General features: G+C 32.6%; 2 protein-coding genes across 10 annotated transcripts in view; one reads left to right on the top strand and one right to left on the bottom strand.

Annotated features, from left to right (window-relative positions):
* Positions 1 to 10930, bottom strand: part of irf2a (interferon regulatory factor 2a) — a 29141-nt gene extending 18211 nt beyond the window's left edge. For 3 of the 9 annotated variants that reach the window (XR_012386384.1, XM_073914973.1, XM_073914823.1), the window contains exons 1-6: positions 10831 to 10930; positions 4161 to 4254; positions 3151 to 3250; positions 2823 to 2999; positions 1371 to 1405; positions 1175 to 1289 (exon numbers count right to left, since the gene is read on the bottom strand). Coding sequence is in view for 6 of the 9 variants with exons in the window: in XM_073914973.1 (XP_073771074.1) it covers positions 1175 to 1289; positions 1371 to 1405; positions 2823 to 2999; positions 3151 to 3250; positions 4161 to 4254; positions 10831 to 10838 (529 nt within the window). In the remaining 3 variants the exon portion in view is untranslated. 9 annotated transcript variants of the gene reach the window in all.
* Positions 10931 to 11246: 316 nt separating this feature from the next.
* The window catches only part of dctd (dCMP deaminase), a 46284-nt gene continuing 38950 nt past the window's right edge, over positions 11247 to 18580 (top strand). The window contains 2 exon segments of the mRNA NM_001017639.1: positions 11247 to 11391; positions 17205 to 17316. Of these exon segments, the coding sequence (NP_001017639.1) occupies positions 11351 to 11391; positions 17205 to 17316 (153 nt within the window). The 5' untranslated portion in view covers positions 11247 to 11350.

The following is an 18580-nucleotide window of genomic DNA, read 5'->3' as shown; positions in this document are numbered from 1 at the left end:
GGACTTATCCAGCTAATGTTACTTGTGAATACATACAAACTGTTTCCTTGCATTTATGGAACACATGTACATGTAGATAGACCTATTATACAGCTATAAGAAATAAAAATGTACCAACTAAAAGTACTGGAAAAACACAAAGTAAAAACTTACCAGTATAAAAGTCCTGCTAAAGTCATGCTTCCAATGCAGGTTTGGGTTGATCAACTAGTTCTTCCAATGATTTATCATCGGGGACATGCTCAAAGTAGCATAACATTTTTTTTTACCATTTTTTCTTTACCAATGCTCGAGGAAAACAAAACCCCTTAGTTGATATGGTAATCAATGTTTCATTTCTAACACGCGCTGTGAACAGAAAACCAATCAGAGCAGAATAAGCTCTTGGAATGGAGGAGTTTAGAAAAAGCGAATCCCCAGACAAATTGTTTTAGACACTTTGAAAAAACGGGCTTGTGATGACCTTGTATGCATGTAAATTTAATATATGAGACCTTCGAAACAAAACGAGCATAATAGGGGCACTTTAATAACAAAGAGCACAAGTGGTTTCAGCAAAGCATTTAACAAAAAAAACAAGTTTGTATTTACATAATTAAACAACAGAAATATTGTTTAAGGCAGATAGCATGTGGACATATTTTGGTTGTAAAAAACACAGAGACCAGTTGGTTGAAAGAAAAACTACTTCTGATGTCTTGCAATGTTCAGAAGACACTTTTTGATACGATCGTTCCCACTTTATATTCGGTGTCTTTAACTATAATGTACAAACGTCATCTAAAATCTAAATTGTACAACGAATGAAGTGAAATGTAAAGTAAAGTGTTAAATTTAGAGTCTGTAAGTCTAGATAGATACGCTTTAAAGGTTTGTTTAGGGTTAAAGTTACAGAGTTATGTTGAGAAATACGTCAAATATAGCTACATTTTAAAACAAAGCTAAAACATATATATACACATAAAATTTACATGTTAGTACATAGTAGTTAGAGACACATCCTTAAATATAAAGTGGTTCAAGACTAATGCAACGAAATGTACACATTTTACGTCAATCTTCTGTCTTCAAATACGTTTTGGCAGATAAAAAAGGGTACTATCCAATGCTGTGTCCGTTATTGCTGTGATTTTGTAGGGTAGAACAAGTGAGGGAAAAACAAATGGTTATTTACCAGCTAATAGCACAGTGCTATCTGGTGTAATGTCCTCCCTTAACTCCTCTTCACTCAGTTCTTTTAGCATTTTATATTTTCTCGGAGTGCCAGCTTTTCGTTTCTGAAAAACCCTCTAAAGAATTGAGCACAGTTGTGAGATCATTTGTAATATTTAGTGAGGCTGTTCTTTTTATGTTTGGTCATGCGTTCCTACTTTTGCTTTCTGCTCCGGGTCCAACTTTTTTCTTCCTATAAAAAGATAAAATAAAAACAAGAACAGCATTTAGATATTGAACATAGCAGTTACAACAGTGTTTACATCAAAATAAAATTGGGCTTAATAATTGAATGAGTGTATAAGCAAAGATGTCCCCTAAATTGTTTCATGTGAAAGGTGCCGAACAGGCAGTTTTTAGTTGTGTACAACTTTCGGTTGAAGGTTAAAAAATGTTACGATTGTGACATTACATGCAATGTCGTAAATGACTGCAGTAATCAATGACAGGTCAAATTTAGTATAAAAATGATGATCCACACAAATGAAATAATTTTTTTTTTTTTTTTTTTAACTGGGAAAATACAAAAAAAAATGTTCCTCTAAGCAATTCTCAGAATGTTAAGCAATTCAATACCTCAACCCCTTTTTAATGCCATTAACTGTATTGATGTCATCATTCATTACAATTGCTAAATATTATGCCTTTTACACTCTTTTCTTCATATATCTTAAGCTGCTTTGACACAATCACACATGACACACTGTAAAAAGCACTACAGAATTGATGCTACAGATTAATTGAATTTAGCCAATAACATTTACTGGAATTCATTAAATTATTTTCAATAAAAGACTAGACAATTTTCATGCAATCAATATAACACATCAAATCCACTAATAGGTTACACTGCAATATTACCATTATCAAAACAAGAATTATCCAGGATTAGGCATGGAATGATTTTTTTAAGGTATACCACGGTTTGTAAAACTCAGGGATTTTAAACCGCCAACATTTTCTGCTACACTATTCCAACAGTAAAGTTTTTTATTTTTACGTTTTGTTTGGGGTTTTAAAAGATAACAGTATCTCCAGCAGAAAATATATGCACAGATGCTGTTTTAAATTATTATGAAATCTGTGTTTTAGAAACTAATGAAGACAGCAGAAGTCAGTGATTCATTTATTTAGCTTGACATGTTTACTGCTCCAAAATATTTAAATGTTTCTCAAAATAAAATATACTGTGCTGAAAGGAGAAAAAAGTTTTAGTATTTTACCCAGACATTTAAAAAGATTATATTTTAGAGCAGTAATCACACTACTGTATATTTTTATCCAAGGTTGTCACGCCATCAGAATCTTATACTGGCCCATGCCTATCCAGGATACATACATCATTACAAAAAAACACAAAATGTAGGCAGACACTCATCAAAATCTACCTTATTAGCTTTAAATTGTACTACCTCATCAATAAATTGAATCACAATGGTAAATCAATTGTTAAAAACATCAAATAAATTTTTTTTAATCATTAAAACCACAGAATCAACAGAATCCAAAGACACTGTTGTCTTCTCATTCTGTAGATTTACCACAAATTTAATGGCATTTTCAACAGCAAAACTGAAACTTTCATGAACTTTTACAATGAATGCACGTACCTTTCCTAACAGCTTTTTCAGATGACGAAAGCATTCTGTACATTCTAAAAGCATTGCTTCCTTTTTTCATGCTTTTATCTTTCACTTCCTCAATGTCTGGAAGAGAATTCATAGCACATCGAAAGTTGGCCTTCCATGTCTTAGGATCTGGTTTGTCGATACCTGGGCAATACTTTCCTGGACAAAACATAATTGGGTAACAGGTGAATCACAATGTCAAATCAACAAACACAACTAGCAGAATGATCAACCCAGAAAGACATTCACATCCAAACGCATAAACACATATGAGCAGCTGGATTTATTCTTCATAAAAGGGGAAAGTTACCTGTGTGAATGGCCCACTTCATGAATAATGGTGCATCCTTTTCCAAATCCCATCCATGTCTGGCTGCGTGCATCCATGGTATCTGAAATATCTTTTTTTCCTGTTATGGAAAACATTTGAATAGTGTGCTATTACCCAATCCATGTACAACGAGTCGAGTGACATTTCAAGCATGTTCAAAATCGCAGTTTTCACAACCCAGAAAGACCCAAACTGCCACTGGAGTCACACATTAATATAATAATTTTTTACAGATACATAAATTTCTATAGAAGATCTATGGAAGCTTGTTTCCACCTCTGAATATATAAAAAAAAAATAATTTTGAACTTATCAGAAGACTAAATTCCTTGCAATTGTGAATTTACTACTTAACTCTTGCAGGTGTAAGCTATGAAGTCAGAGTTGTGACAGATAAACTCACAATGCTAAGGAAATATAGTGCTATCTTCCTTCTATAAGAATAAGAACAGACAGAAATGTTGATTTATAGATGACTGTTGTAAAGTTGGTCATCTATTCACACATTCTGACTCTCTCCTTAATAAAATAATTTCAGTAGAGTATTATTTGCACATTCTAAAGAGTGAAATCAATTAACTGCCAATGACTATAAAAGTACAGCATTGTACAATCAAATAAAAAGTGTTGATGTTGTTTTGAAGTCATACTTGTGTGTGATTTCAGACCAAATATTCAAAATACCATTGGTAAATATAGTGTGCATGTCACAAGTTGTCACTGAGCAAATGTGTGAATATAAAACCAAATTTACCTCAATTTATATATGTCAATTCTAAATATCTTTATTAATTTTTAATTTCCACTTTTTTTCATCTCTAGGTAACTTGTGAATATAAGTTGATATCACACACTTGTGATAATAAAAAGTAAGGATGTGAGAACCTAAAAATACAGGGAAAAAAGTCTTAATTACAAAAACAAATCACTTTTTCTGTTTCCTTCATTCAGTAGTGGAAATAGGTTGTCGTACAGATCTCTCTCCTCACCTCATTCACCCAGTGAAGACCTTTAATTTGTCCACTGTTAATCTGCTCCTCCAACCAGGGGCGCATTCGCATTCTGTCCACTGGCATCTTGATGCTGAGTAGAACACAGTGAAATCAAGATTTAGCCTTACTAGACAATGCTTATTGCATTAAATAATAACTATTTTTGTGAAAAACAAACGAAGCAGTAAATAGTTAAAGTATTTTTGTCATCAGAGAGCAGAAAACATGTAGGTTAGTAAATTTGCATGAATTGTTCAGCATTATTTCCATAGGGGTCAGTACTGATTTATGGACGATGAAGCATTTCTGAAACACTGAATCAATGCAGAGGGTGGATCGTGTGTGTGAATCCATGTGTAAGTTATATTAGCTATGATTAACTCAATATTTAACGTTACACAACATACTTTTTCTTCATATGGCTTATCATTCACATAAATACTATACATGACCCATACATTTAGTAAAGAGTAATCGAACAAGCGATGAAAGATCATGCAAACGGGCAAATTAAACCATATATTTACTGTCACATTATGACGTTTACTAACGAAAACATTTCTCAGGAAGTCATTGAAAACGTTTTGTACATTCCAACAAAATCTTGAGACCTTCATAACCCTGTTTTATGAGCCACATGTTTGGTTATTTACCTGAATGAGAAGCAACCGATTACACTCCTAAATAGCTCGATGAGATTTGATTTACAATCCTGTTATAGAACTACGCGGTAAACATGATCATGTAATATTTAGGTTTTCCTCCGCTTCACGAAGAGCAATGTCGTGAATTCTTTAAATCGACGTATGAATCGCTCGTTACGTGTCGACCGAATTTAATACAATGACGAAAAAAACACTCGCTTAGGAAATCCCGGAAGTGAATCAACCAAGCTTTTGATTGGCCGGGGGTGATTTGAAACCGCGGATTCTTTCACTTTCACTTCCGCTTCCACGTCAAGTCCCACCGCTTAAGGGAGCTTGACACTACTGTCAGTAAATCGCAGTGTATATGCCAACATTTTAGTGAATTATTAACTGGGAAAACATTAAAGTGAATACTGAAACAGTCTCAGGCCCGTAACGTTAGCCCGTAGTTCGGGTGGTTCGAAAGACCCACCCCTCAGTGACAAAGGTCCAGAATTTGTTCCATACATGAGCTCATTTGTCTTATTTTGACTGCTATGCCTTCATAAATGGTAAAATGAATCCACTGAAAAATGCTTTGAGACCAAGAAAAATCCTAGATTAAAATTAATTTGAAAACTAATTTGGCTATTTTTTGTTATCCATAAATTTCCAATCAAATCTAATGTACTTTTTTAGAAGAGAGGCTAGAAAAGTAAAGCTCTTTTATTATTATTATTATTATTATTATTATTATTATTATTATTATGTTTTAATTTTTTATTATTCAAATAGCCAAATTCTGACTGAGGACAGTTGAATGTTCTGGCCAGTTTGTAGGCTACAGGCTACAAAAGGCAACGGTTTTTAGTTTAAAACTTTTACAGATTCCTAATTTTTTTCTAATGATTTATGATGTAATACATTTGTATTTTAAAAATAAGTATTTATTCATTTTTCTTTATTCTAAATCTTTAGGAAATATTTAGGTACATTAAAAATGTCATTATGATAATGATTTAACAATCTAATCCAGCTAAAGAAAGTGCTTAAAGTGTCACTAAAACGCAGTATTTAAATCTCATACATTGTAAATAAGGTGAATAACAGCACAAATGTACACATTTTGAGAAAAAAGAACCACCCATTATATCAGGTTGGCTACGGGCCTGAGTCTGTTGCTAACTGTAGCCTATGTTGGAAGCAATACTACTTTACAAACAGATTAAATGGTTGAGTGCGTGCATTTATTTAGTTGACTTCGCTAAAATAGTAAAAACATTGTAAAGGGAGAATATAACTAACACAGTGGCAGATTGAACCAATACGCGAGGCAAGTGGCCGCTTAGGGCCCCAGGAAATCTGAGTGCCCCCACTAAATACCTAGAAGGTGTTATAAATTGTATGAAAAGTTGTGTTGTGATTAGATTTTGTTTAGTGAGTGTTTACCAATTACAGTTTTACCCTAATTATTATATCCACACAAATGTGTCCTCCAACCCCAATAATAGATCAGTCCAGCAGTCAAATTAGGTGAAGATTTATGAAATTATGAAATCACTTTAAAGCAATATATATATATATATATATATATATATATATATATATATATATATATATATATATATATATATATATATTTAAAATGTAATGATTGCACTCATATGGGGAAAACAAGACTGAGCGATAGCTGAGTGAGCTGCTTAGGGCCCCCAACTCACTAAATCCACCCCTGACTTCATACAGGAATTATTCGTCATAATCTCAACTTCCACTTGTACCAAACTTGTTTTATGTTTATTTTTCTGTTAAAGACAACATAAGATGTTATGAAGAACAAGTCAATGGCTATGAGGCTAGCCTATTTAAAATATCTTTGTTAAAATAAAGATAAAACACTATTAAGAGTAAATAGTGAGTAAATATTCAGTTATATTAACATCTATTTAGTTTGAAGTAAGGAGTAACTTTTAAAAATTTATTTTTCCCAGGAGACATACAATCATAAGGTACTTATTTTATTTTGAGTCCCTCAAGGTATAACAATTAGCCCTGGAAGTCACTGTAGTGCTTTGAAACTTGTCATGGACTATCAGGTTTTCGTTTGGGCAGTTGGTGATCCACCCAGATCGTTTTGGACTGAGTGATTTGATCAGGGTGTGAATTGTGCAATGTCTTTGGGTGGAGTCCAAACAACATCAGGTTTAGGTGGAACATGTGGACAAATTTATTTTGTGACTCAATATGACATTCCCATTGACTTCAAATTTGATCAGTCAAATGGACATTAATGGGAACAGAAACTTTTTAGAAAACAAGTCTTTAAAATATCTTCTGTTGTCATTGAGAAGGAAAGTCATAGCTACAGTTCAGGTGAATGTTTTAAGGTGGGGCTAATATTTTGTCTACAACTCCTCAGTTCTTAACAAAAAGTGTGTTATTACTTGGGATATTAAAAAAATTAAAAACTTTTCTTAAACCATCTAGCTTGAAGGATTCTAAGAAAATAATAAGTGCATTAGTAGATGATGTGAGTACCATCTCTTTACAATAAATCGCTCAATCCCTTACTCATTAAAGGTTGCTTTGGATAAAATGACAAAATGACTGAAGTTAAATATATTATATAATATACAATATATATTATAAATATATATAGTTAAAATAATTAACCCATTTTATTTTGGTTTAAAACCAGGACCCACTTTATTTTAGGTTTTTTAACTATTATATTATTGAACATGAATGTATTAAAAAAACTTTTCCAGCCATGTAAATACATATTACTTAATTTATAAATTCATTCATTCATTTTCCTTTAGTAAAATTGCTTTATTCAGGGGTCGCCACAGCAAAATAAACATCAAACTTATCCAGCATATGTTTTACACAGCGGATACCCTTCCAGCTACACCCCAGTGCTGGAAAACACCCATACATTCACTCACTCACACACACACACACGCACGCACGCACACGCACACACACGCACACTATGGCCAATTTAGTTTATTCAATACACCTGCAGCATGTCTTTGGACTGTGGGGGAAACTGCAGCATCTGCAGGAAACACAGGAACATGCAAACTCCACACAGAAATGACAATTGGGCCTGCCGGGACTTCAAGCAGCAACCTTCTTGCTGTTTGGCAATCGTACTACCTACTGCGCCACCGTGATCTTTCATTTAATTATTTCTGTTTTAAACCACACAAAACCAGGGAACTTTAAAACCTGAGTGTAGTGGATGACTGCCAGGCCCTGTTTACATTTGGTATCAAGATGTGTTTTAGTCAATTGGATGACAAAAATATACAAGCAAAATGCACATTTCTTTTTACACCTGCCATTTTAATGTCTCTTGTGTTCACTTTCATCCTCTTCCTAATTAATTTGGAGGGTTTTTGGGTGGTATTTGCTAATATTTTCATCTAATAGCACTGGCCTATCATAAAAGTGGCTATTCTTTCATTCATTCATTAATTTATTTTCTTGTCGGCTTAGTCCCTTTATTAATCCAGGGTCGCCAAAGCGAAATGAACCGCTAACTTATCCAGCACATTTTTACGCAGCGGATGCCCTTCCAGCCACAATCCATCTCTGGGAAACATTCACACACACACAGACTCATACACTACGGACAATTTTAACCTACCCAATTCACCTGTACCGCATGTCTTTGGACTGTGGGGGAAACCGGAGCGCCCGGAGGAAACCCACGTGAACGCAGGGAGAACATGCAAACTCCACACAGAAACGCCAACTGAGCTGAGGATCAAACTAACGACCCAGCTACCTTCTTGCTGTGAGGCGACCGCACTACCTACTGCGCCACTGCATCGAAGTGGCTATTCACAATATACAATTCAATAATAAAAATACTTCAATTTTAAAATGATTTTAGGATGTTATATTATTTATATATACCTTCTTAGATGAAAACTGACTAATGAATTCACTCAAAAAATATCCTGGGTTATTTCAACGTAATTAAAGTCATCAAACCTCTCACAGAGTCACACGAGCAACTGCTAATAGTCTGTCTAGTGCCAAAGTGTAAGACCTCATTTGGTCAATCCGTTTCATCTGCTTAATTTATATATTTACATAATAAAATTCACAGTTCATTCTGAACCCACCCTTGAATCCAACACAGCAATTAACCTGTCCTTAACTTAGCATACTCACACCCAATACAATCAAATGTGCAACATATTGATAAGTACATCATACAAGTAATGTTGACACAAGTCATTAATAAACCTAATAAATAGTTGAACCTAATACAACTTGAATTATTTCCCGTTCATGCCTTTGTATCTTGCATAAAAATATTTAGGTACATTTATATTTTCCAGTTAATCATACTTAAACGTGGGCAAATTCTGTTTTGTTGTTAATGTTTTATTCTAAATGGTGGCTAAAGCTGATTGTATGTCATTTGGATGAAGTAATCAGATTCCAAAAAGATACTTTTATTTTTTAATGAGATTAAGATTTTTTTAATGGGTTAAATTATTATATTTAATTTATTCTCCCTCATTCCTGTTATTCTCGTTTACATTTGCTTGTGTAAAAATTCAACTGTGTGCCATGACATTTAAGTCTAATTATTCAACACTATAGAATGTCCATGTTGATTAATCTACAAGCATGTTTCTTAATTTGGAATGATTTAAAAGAAAATTTAAAGAAATATATTATGTCAAGAATTAACTCGATTACAATTAATGAACAATTATTTTATTTATTTATTTACAAGTTTACTGTACAGGTTTTGTGCATTAAACATGTGAGATTTTTGTAATGAAGGGTGCATTACTTGATTTTTAAATAATTGAAGGAAACACTCAATATCTGCTATCTATAGTTATTTATTGAACGTCAACGTTGAAGAACTGAAATTAAAACACACATTGCCTAACACAAACAGTCACATGACTCCATATGCAGTAGGCAAAGTGATCTAAAAAATCAACCTGGAAAAATTAGATTGATTATAGGATCTTAATGTGGATTTCAATTACTTTTCAATCAATCCCCAAGCCCTATTAAGAATTATCTAAAAGAAATTCAGCTGCAGTCACAATATATTTCCTAAAGAAGTATTTGGATTTCTTTACTGACATCAAAAACATTTCCAGTGTTAGATATGTAATGATTAAGTGTTCAAAAACTTTCATTTCAAAAAGGTTGTCTAATCTATAAGGCGGGGTGAATTCAGGTAATCTGGGACACTTTTTGCAGTTTCGACTTCAGCTATATATTTCAATGTCTAGCTAAGCTAACTTTTTAGAACTGTATATTAAACCTTTTCTGAAATCCCTAAAATGTTTTCTAACCAGATATTATACCTAGAGGATGCATGCCACACATATTAGTGTTTATAATGGCAAAAATACATAAAATCTGCCTGAATTAAATAATCTTGGACAGGTCACTTTATAGGACATATTGGGCCAGAAAAAAAGTATATATTTGCCATATTTATGCATACCAAATTCCTGTTTATCAACTTTTAAAAACTGTGTATGTGAGAGAGAGTGTGTAGGTGTGTGCATGGGTGATTGTGTGAGTTTGTGTACTGAACATTGTACATTCCATCTCTGTACCACCTAAATAGCTGGTTTATCCTTGCTTTAAGCAATTATGAACTTATGCTATATTTAGTACTTCCAGAAGTCCACATTAACACCGATTAGTCACTATGGCATATGTTACCCATAGTCATTAAAAGATAGATAGATAGATAGATAGATAGATAGATAGATAGATAGATAGATAGATAGATAGATAGATAGATAGATAGATAGATAGATAGATAGATAGATAGATAGATACTCAAATCATGCTCAAATCATGAAGAACTCAAATCATGCTGTTCCACATTCCACAAATATGCTATATTTTCAACACTTTAATACATATTTAGTTCCTTAATTAGACCACAAACATAATTTGGCAACAATTGAGAACATTATCTTATTTCTGACACGTTTATGTCCTCAACATTAATCTAGTCAGAGTACTACTTCACTGACCTTGTCATCCAATTCCCAGGAGAGTTTCTTTTTTGACAAGTGCCCTATCCACCCCAACACCCCCTCTGTGGAATCCCCCCACATAAAGTCATGTGATTTCACTCACATGAAGTCCTTGCTAAATTTATAATAAAAGTCCCGTTGACTAAATTTAGTTAGAACAGAAATAAACACACTGAACCTTAGGTGTCCCAGACCACCCAATGTCCCAGGTTACCCAAATTCAGCCTATTAATCTTAATGATCTTGCTTTCTAGCTGAGGCGATTGCAAGTTTACAATGTATTGTAGCCAATAAATATGCAAAAAGACTGAAATTATGAAAACGTAAATAAATACACGCTGCAATGTGCACAGTCGCGTACAGATGGCGCCAACGTACCTCGTTTAAACCCGGAACTGTGGTGGGCTGGACTTCTTTTTCGCGGGAAGTTCTTCTGTTTAGCCTCGCATCTGTGCATTACAGTAAATCATATCAGGGAATTTAAATAACCACAGAATCCACATTCTTCCAATAAGCCATGGATGTTAAAGGAAAGGACGAAATAGTGCAGCTCAACGGGTAAGTGAACGTGTTTTATTGATATACTGATAAAAGTCATTGTCAGCACTTGGTTGTAGCACAGTATTGGGTTTGTGTTTATGAGAAATGTTTTAATACTTGTGTACAAGAACTGCACGTTTTATGACAGTAGCAGGATAAATTTTGCTGAAACTACATGCTTCTTGAATATTTCATCAACTGATATATTAACTGTATATATTGATTTAGTCAAAATTTAACTGGCACATACCGAAAAAGGCGAATTGACACGAGGGTGAAAGATTTTGGAGACACCATGGCAGCATCAACATCACATGAAATTGAGATTGAATGCAAGTAAAGTCATTTGAAATGTCATAAAACCTGTTAGAAAATAAAACCTTAAAATATGGCTGAAATAATGTCATTTTTTTCATAGCAGCTATAGATATTAACATTTATATACAGTATAATGTTCCCACCAATAAAAATTAAATATAATAAATTATAATTTAATGTACTAATGTATTTATTGAGCCGTACTTATATAAGGAATATCTGCCTATCCATCAGTGAAGTCAGTGACAACTTGTGACATGGTCTCTGTTATTGTTTACCTATAGCTACTTTGCATATTCGGTCTGAAATCCCAGGTAAGTGTGACTTCAAAACAACATTAGCACTATTTAATTGACTGTGAACATTGTTTTACTTTGATAGTCATTGGCAGCTAATGTGATTTTCCTATTTAGAATGTGCAAATAATACTTTTCTGAAATTGTTATTAAGGGGAAAGTCTGAATGTGTAAATATAAAACCAACTTTACCTCAATCCGTCCTTCCTTCTATCCATCTTCTCAAATGTTACAAATATATTGTAAATGGAATAAAACAATAACACTTTTATTGTATTGATGCTTGAAACCCGCTTTAATCCATTCTTCAATCCATGAAAATACCGCTCTGCATAGAAATAAATGCTGCTTTAAAGATATAATAGGTTCTCTGAATTTGAAGTAAAATTTTATTATGTGTCTTTGTCTTATTTTTGAAACTACCAATTCAAACATTACAACTTGAAGTACAATATATCGTTTCAGCATCGATTTTGCAATGGGCACATCCTCAATAATCACATCACAGTGATTTGCAATGTAGTTGAGATTATAGTTGACCAGCCATTACAGTTAGCAACATAGTGGAGTCATTTTCAATTTTAACCAGAGTGAAAGTTCATTATTTGCATGTGTTTTTAAGGCTCGTGACTGTTACAGTAAATTAAATGTATGTAGCTTAAAGTGTACATTATATATAATTATTTACTCAATGAAAACAATACATTGTTGTTGTTGTTATTATTATACAGTGATTATTTTATTTCTGTTTATGAATACTGTTTGACTCCCCATAAAATCAAAAATCATTGTTTCTTTGAATCTTTTCTTACTGTTGTATTAAACTTTGCTTGTCATTTTTAAAATTAGCCTTCACTTTTTGTAGATGTACTCCCCTCCAGAAATAAATCTTAAATTAATCTCAAAATATGATTTATTTACAAGCTGTTCAAGTCAACTGGTCAAATTGTGTTTATATCGATATTATGCATGGGACGATAACTGTTTTCTAGGTATACCGCGGTTGGGAAAAGTCAGGGTTTTAAAACCGCCAAGATTTTCCACTGTACCGTTCCTACGGCATGTGTACGTTTTTAAAAAAAATTTAAATAATTTTTAAAAAGTTTTTTAGGACAACAGTATCTCCAGCAGAAAATATGTTTTAAATCATAATGAAATCAGTGTTTTTTTTTTTTAAAACAAATGGAGACAGCAGCAGTCAATGATTATTTTTCATTATTTAGCCTGACATATATTTACTGTTCTAAAGTATTTGATTTGATTTGAATTTTGATTCTTGAATTAAAATATATTGTGTTCAAAGGGGGAAAAGTTGTAGTTTTCCCCCCAGATATCTAAAAAGAACATATTTTAGGGCAATTATCACAATAAGGACAAACAGTATTTTTATCCAAGGTTATCATACTGTCAAAATCTTATTGCGGCCCATGCGTAGATACACTCCCCAATCAGTCCCAAGTTTATCTTAAATTAGGAATTCTTTATAAACTATTCAAGTCATCTGGTCAAATTGCATTTATATCACTATATATATATATATATAGCAGTAAAGAAAAATATTGCAATGTCAGTTTTTTTCCAACATTGTGCAGCCCTAACTTGAAATGTCTGCAAAATGACTAATACATTTTTGAAGCAAATTTTAATTTTTAATCATTCATTTAATGAAAAATACAATTGGCCAATGATATATGAATCTATGACCTTAAAATTGGTTATATATCTACAGTGCTCATCATATCCAAGTACACCTCTCACAAATCTATCTTTTAAATTCATATTTCTTCACATAATAGGAAGCTATACAATATTATATTTGTGCATTTACTATAAATTAGTCAGTACTGAAGCCAAATCTGGGGCTTTTCTAACAAAAAAACGTACGATAACAGTCCGAAAACTAGTATACCCAAATTTATGTTATATTAAAATATAAAATACACAAATTATAAAAGGGGGAAAATCAAGAGAAGCGAGGAGTTGAAATTTTTTAGTTAGTTGAAATTTTGTTGTTTTGTTTTGCAATATTTTGCTTGAATTTAATTGTTTTATCTTTCAATTTTTAAATATGTTTAGTGACTAAATTATTATTTTAATAAATATATCTGTTTAATAAATCTGTTTTGTTTAAAAGCACCTAAATAAATTGCAAATAAATAAAAAGCATTTAAATAAAATAAATGTTCACTGAGAAATTAATAAAAATATTCATTTGCAAAATGGTCTGACTGTTTTATATTTACCTCTTCTTATTTTCTAAATACTCTAAACCATTAAGTATCTCGTTTGACATTTTGAAGACAAAATATCAGTAAAAAAAGTGCATCTGAACATTACACTAAAAAAACATGCACTTTTAAAAGGGTAAATCCAGAGAACTGATAATAACAATAAAGTCGTCTTTTAAATGAGTCTTTCCTGAGCTTTAGGAATGATTACTGCCCTCTTGTGGCTATGTTTGGCATCTTCACCATTGGAAGCACAGTACAAAATCTTTATTCAATGACATTTTCTTCTAATCATAATCAAATCACATTAGATCTAAAAGGAACTTTCAAAACTCCATGTCATTCATCTATATTCGTCAAATGGATTTCAGATAACTACACATTTTACAACTGTATAATGACTTTCTCAGCTTTGTCTCACTGCGCTGGCCATTAGCTTCAGATCATCAACCTTCTGTATTCAACCATTAGATTCTTTCTCTATGACACACACACACACACACACACACACACACACACACACACACACACACACACACACACACACACACACACACACACCTGCTCTGACAGCTGCTCAAAAAAAAGGCAGATTCACTAGAGACATTAAGAAAAAGTATGAGTCAAATCAGATGGGTCCATTAAATGTTCACACATAAATCCCAATGCATTTCAAAGACAGGCACTGAGATGTGTCGCAAAAGGTGTAATATCACTTTAAGCTGAAATGGAAAGCCCTGGAGGAAAAGCATGTGATGATAATGTCTGTCAGTACGCTTATCACACATGCGGACCATCACCGCCAGGGCATTGGGGATGCTATTGTTAAGATTAGCATAAGTGAAGATGTAGTATTGAGCCGAGACAATAGGCAAGTTCTATACTAATGGGAAGCTCTTTGTCACACTTGGTAAGGGATCAGCTAACATAAATTTTTCAAATACGGATGACTGGAGACCATTTTTCGGATCAGCCAAAAAAAGAGGACACCAATGTAATTTGCTTGCCATTTATTACAAAAACAGCACTGCAAGGCACATTTGGTTTAAACAAACAGAACTTGGAACCTGTCATTTTATTCAATATAAAATGAAGAAATAAACAGCTGAATAAAAATACCTTGTAAGATATTCAGTACTTTGAAAAAATACCACTACTTTTGCTGATAACGCCAAATGTAGTAATCTAACATTATAATTTATACAACCCATATTTATTTTTTTTCTCATTTTCAATGAATGATTCAGTTATCTACTCATAAGTCTTCATGTTTCATAGGTAGGTAGATCAATTTACAGATTTATTCAGTGGCTTATTTTTGATGACTGGTTGTCTGGTACTGGTTAAAAAATGTAATTACTGCCTGCTACAAGTTTCATTTTTGAGCATCATTAAATGCATTTAACAATGATTTTAATCATTACCATAAACCTCAGTGGTTTAATCTAAACTATAAACTGCTATCACAACTATTTGTAACTTCATAACTAACTTAAAATACTACTTGATCTCTTTCTTGATTTTTATGTATTTCAAACAAAGATTTGATTGCAGCATTTCTAAGGATTAATAAAAATATCCATCTAATCACTGTGATTTATAATTATGTTGCATAGTGTTGAGATCCAGATCTTTCAATGATTAAACGTGCATTAAACATTATTCTTTAAATAGAATGTTAAAAAAATATATAATTTATTATAAAAACAAAACTAGTGTAATGTTGTTAATGTCTTTACTGTCGCTTTGGAATTCATTTAATGCATTCTTCCAGAATAAAATTATTTATTACTATTATTTTATGATTATAAATGATCATATATCCATATTATATCCAAATGGAAAACTCTTTGAATCATAGAGTTGAATTGTTACAAAAGCTTTCCATTTCAGATTAACACAATTCTTTTGGACCATTTCTCTTATAAATGAATATATTTAGCAATTTATTTGATCATATGAGTCCATTTGATGCTTAATTCAGCCTATTAAATTTACCATTAAGGTTTGAAAAAAAAAAAAAACATTTTCATTCAATAGAAACTTCTAAATAGAGCTGCACGATATTTAAAAATTCTTATATTTTTATATTTTGTTTATATATATATATATATATATATATATATATATATATATATATATATATATATATATATATATATGATATATATACGATGGTTTGAATAGCTCTATTTGAACATAATTAATCATTCATTTAGATGGATTGGGGTGATTTTTTTTTAGGCTGAGAAACATGTAAGAAGATAATAAACAAATTGCATACAAGATTTATTACACTAGAGCAACGAAAAAATAATGTAAAATAAACGGTGCTTTATGGTTTTTCAGTAAAGTCAAACAGTATTCAGGTACAGAAATTGAATAATTAAATGAAATATGACACTTTATAGTCTTCATTGTCTTAATAATCCAGTAAAATTATTTTTACAAATGTGCTTTTTGGTTGCTGAATGATTTACGCTGTCTTAAAATGCCTTTAAAACGCATGCAAATTATCATTTTCACTCTGTTATTGGTTAATCTTTGTAATGATTTTGTAATGACTTCACAAATCTCATGTAATCTCAACTGTCGTGTGTGATCAACTATAATCCCAACTCACCATTGCATATCCTGCGATCTGACTATTGCGGACACACATATTGCGATATTGATGCTGAAAAAATATATGAAACGATATATTGTGCAACTCTAGTTCTAAATGATAAGAAATGAATTTTCTGCAATTGAATGGCTTCTTTTAGATTTAAAGTAATTTTTTTATATATATAATTTAATTTACATGTATAGATTTTAATAGTTTTGAATGGCAATGTTCTAATGTTGCAAAAACCTTTTGGATTTCTTTTTTTAAAATGTATGATTTCTGCCACAAATTTGTTATATTTTTAACACCTGGTATTTTATGTTCACATGGCAGCAGGTGTTTTTTCAATGTATTTCATCCATTTGTTTTTCAACCCATTAGAAATCACAGTGAATGCCTTACAAAGAAGAGACAGGACTACCTGGAGTGGCCTGAGTATTTCATGGCTGTTGCCTTTTTATCAGCACAAAGAAGCAAGGACCCCAATTCTCAGGTACCCAAAATTAATTGCCAAATGTTAATACGAAATGTTGACTTGATTTCCAATATGAAATGGGATATCTTTTGTGGTTTTACATTATCTTTTCCCCAATTTCCTCCCATTAAAACCATTTTGTCCCCATTACTATTACCCTAAAAAAAGCTCTGAACAATCCAGAGCTACAGTACCTCAAAGATCTCCAAACACCCTACAGCTTTTTTTGATCAAAGGACACAGACCACTTATCCGCTCCATTTACTTTAAGAACATATTCTGATTTCAGAGCTCTCCTGCTGTGCAACGACCTGCTGGCCAATATAAACACTCACAATATTTAAGTGCAATATTGAAGTTCAGTCAGGCATGATCCTCGGTCAGCTCATGCATGCATCTGTTATTACTCCTAAAGGCGCAAAGTAGGATTGCATATCTAAGAGACAAGAGTTTTGGTGAGCTAAGATATGGGTGCTGTCAGCCTCTTCCCCACTCAGTCATGCTGACAGCGATCCATCACGTTGCATCAGATGAATGTGATGGCACTTGCTGGAACATACTGTAATACATCAGGTGATTGACTCCTGTTCTGTCAGGAGTCCCTTGTTTTTCTAGCAATTCTGGACAAGAACTTGGTGTATCTGGTTACAGAATACTGTAACGATTCCAAGTCTCCAGACCGTATCGGAGGAGAATGTGGCAGATCCTGGTTGGATGACTGCGATATTAGTCATTAATTGAGTTGTGCTAGTTGGGAGAGGACAGTGTGGTTACTCAGGAGTCCTCATGTCCTACATCTCATTGATTCTTCAACCTTTTGGTTTTGTTTGGCATTATTTTTATTGTGTAGTTAAAGGTTTGTTTAAAGTTCTTTATTTTTGTTACTATCCCTAGACGTTTGTTTGTTTGTTTGTTTGTTTGTTTGATTGATTGTTGTTCTATTAGTTTAGTTTGTAATAATTTGCATTCATTGTATTTTGATACGTGATCTCTTTATTTTGTGACTCAAATTAGTGGGTCATAACGATAGTCATATGCACGACTTTCTACAATTTTATAATTGAATTTGATCGTTTAATGTCAACTTTGGTCATAACTTGACAGTCGTGTATCTTATCTTATTAGTTTTATTTAGTCACACATCTTCATATGATGTGAAGTTGGAAGTCACAGTTGATACAACTTATGGCCCATTTCCACTGAGTGGTACCGTACGGTTCTGAACCCTACCGTACCACTCAGTGGAAACGGGCCATAAGTTGTATCAATTCTGACTTCCAAC

This window comes from Danio rerio, chromosome 1 (genome assembly GCF_049306965.1).
Source record: "Danio rerio strain Tuebingen ecotype United States chromosome 1, GRCz12tu, whole genome shotgun sequence".
In the NCBI taxonomy this organism is placed as follows: domain Eukaryota; kingdom Metazoa; phylum Chordata; class Actinopteri; order Cypriniformes; family Danionidae; genus Danio; species Danio rerio.
This window is presented reverse-complemented; position numbering and strand designations above follow the sequence as displayed.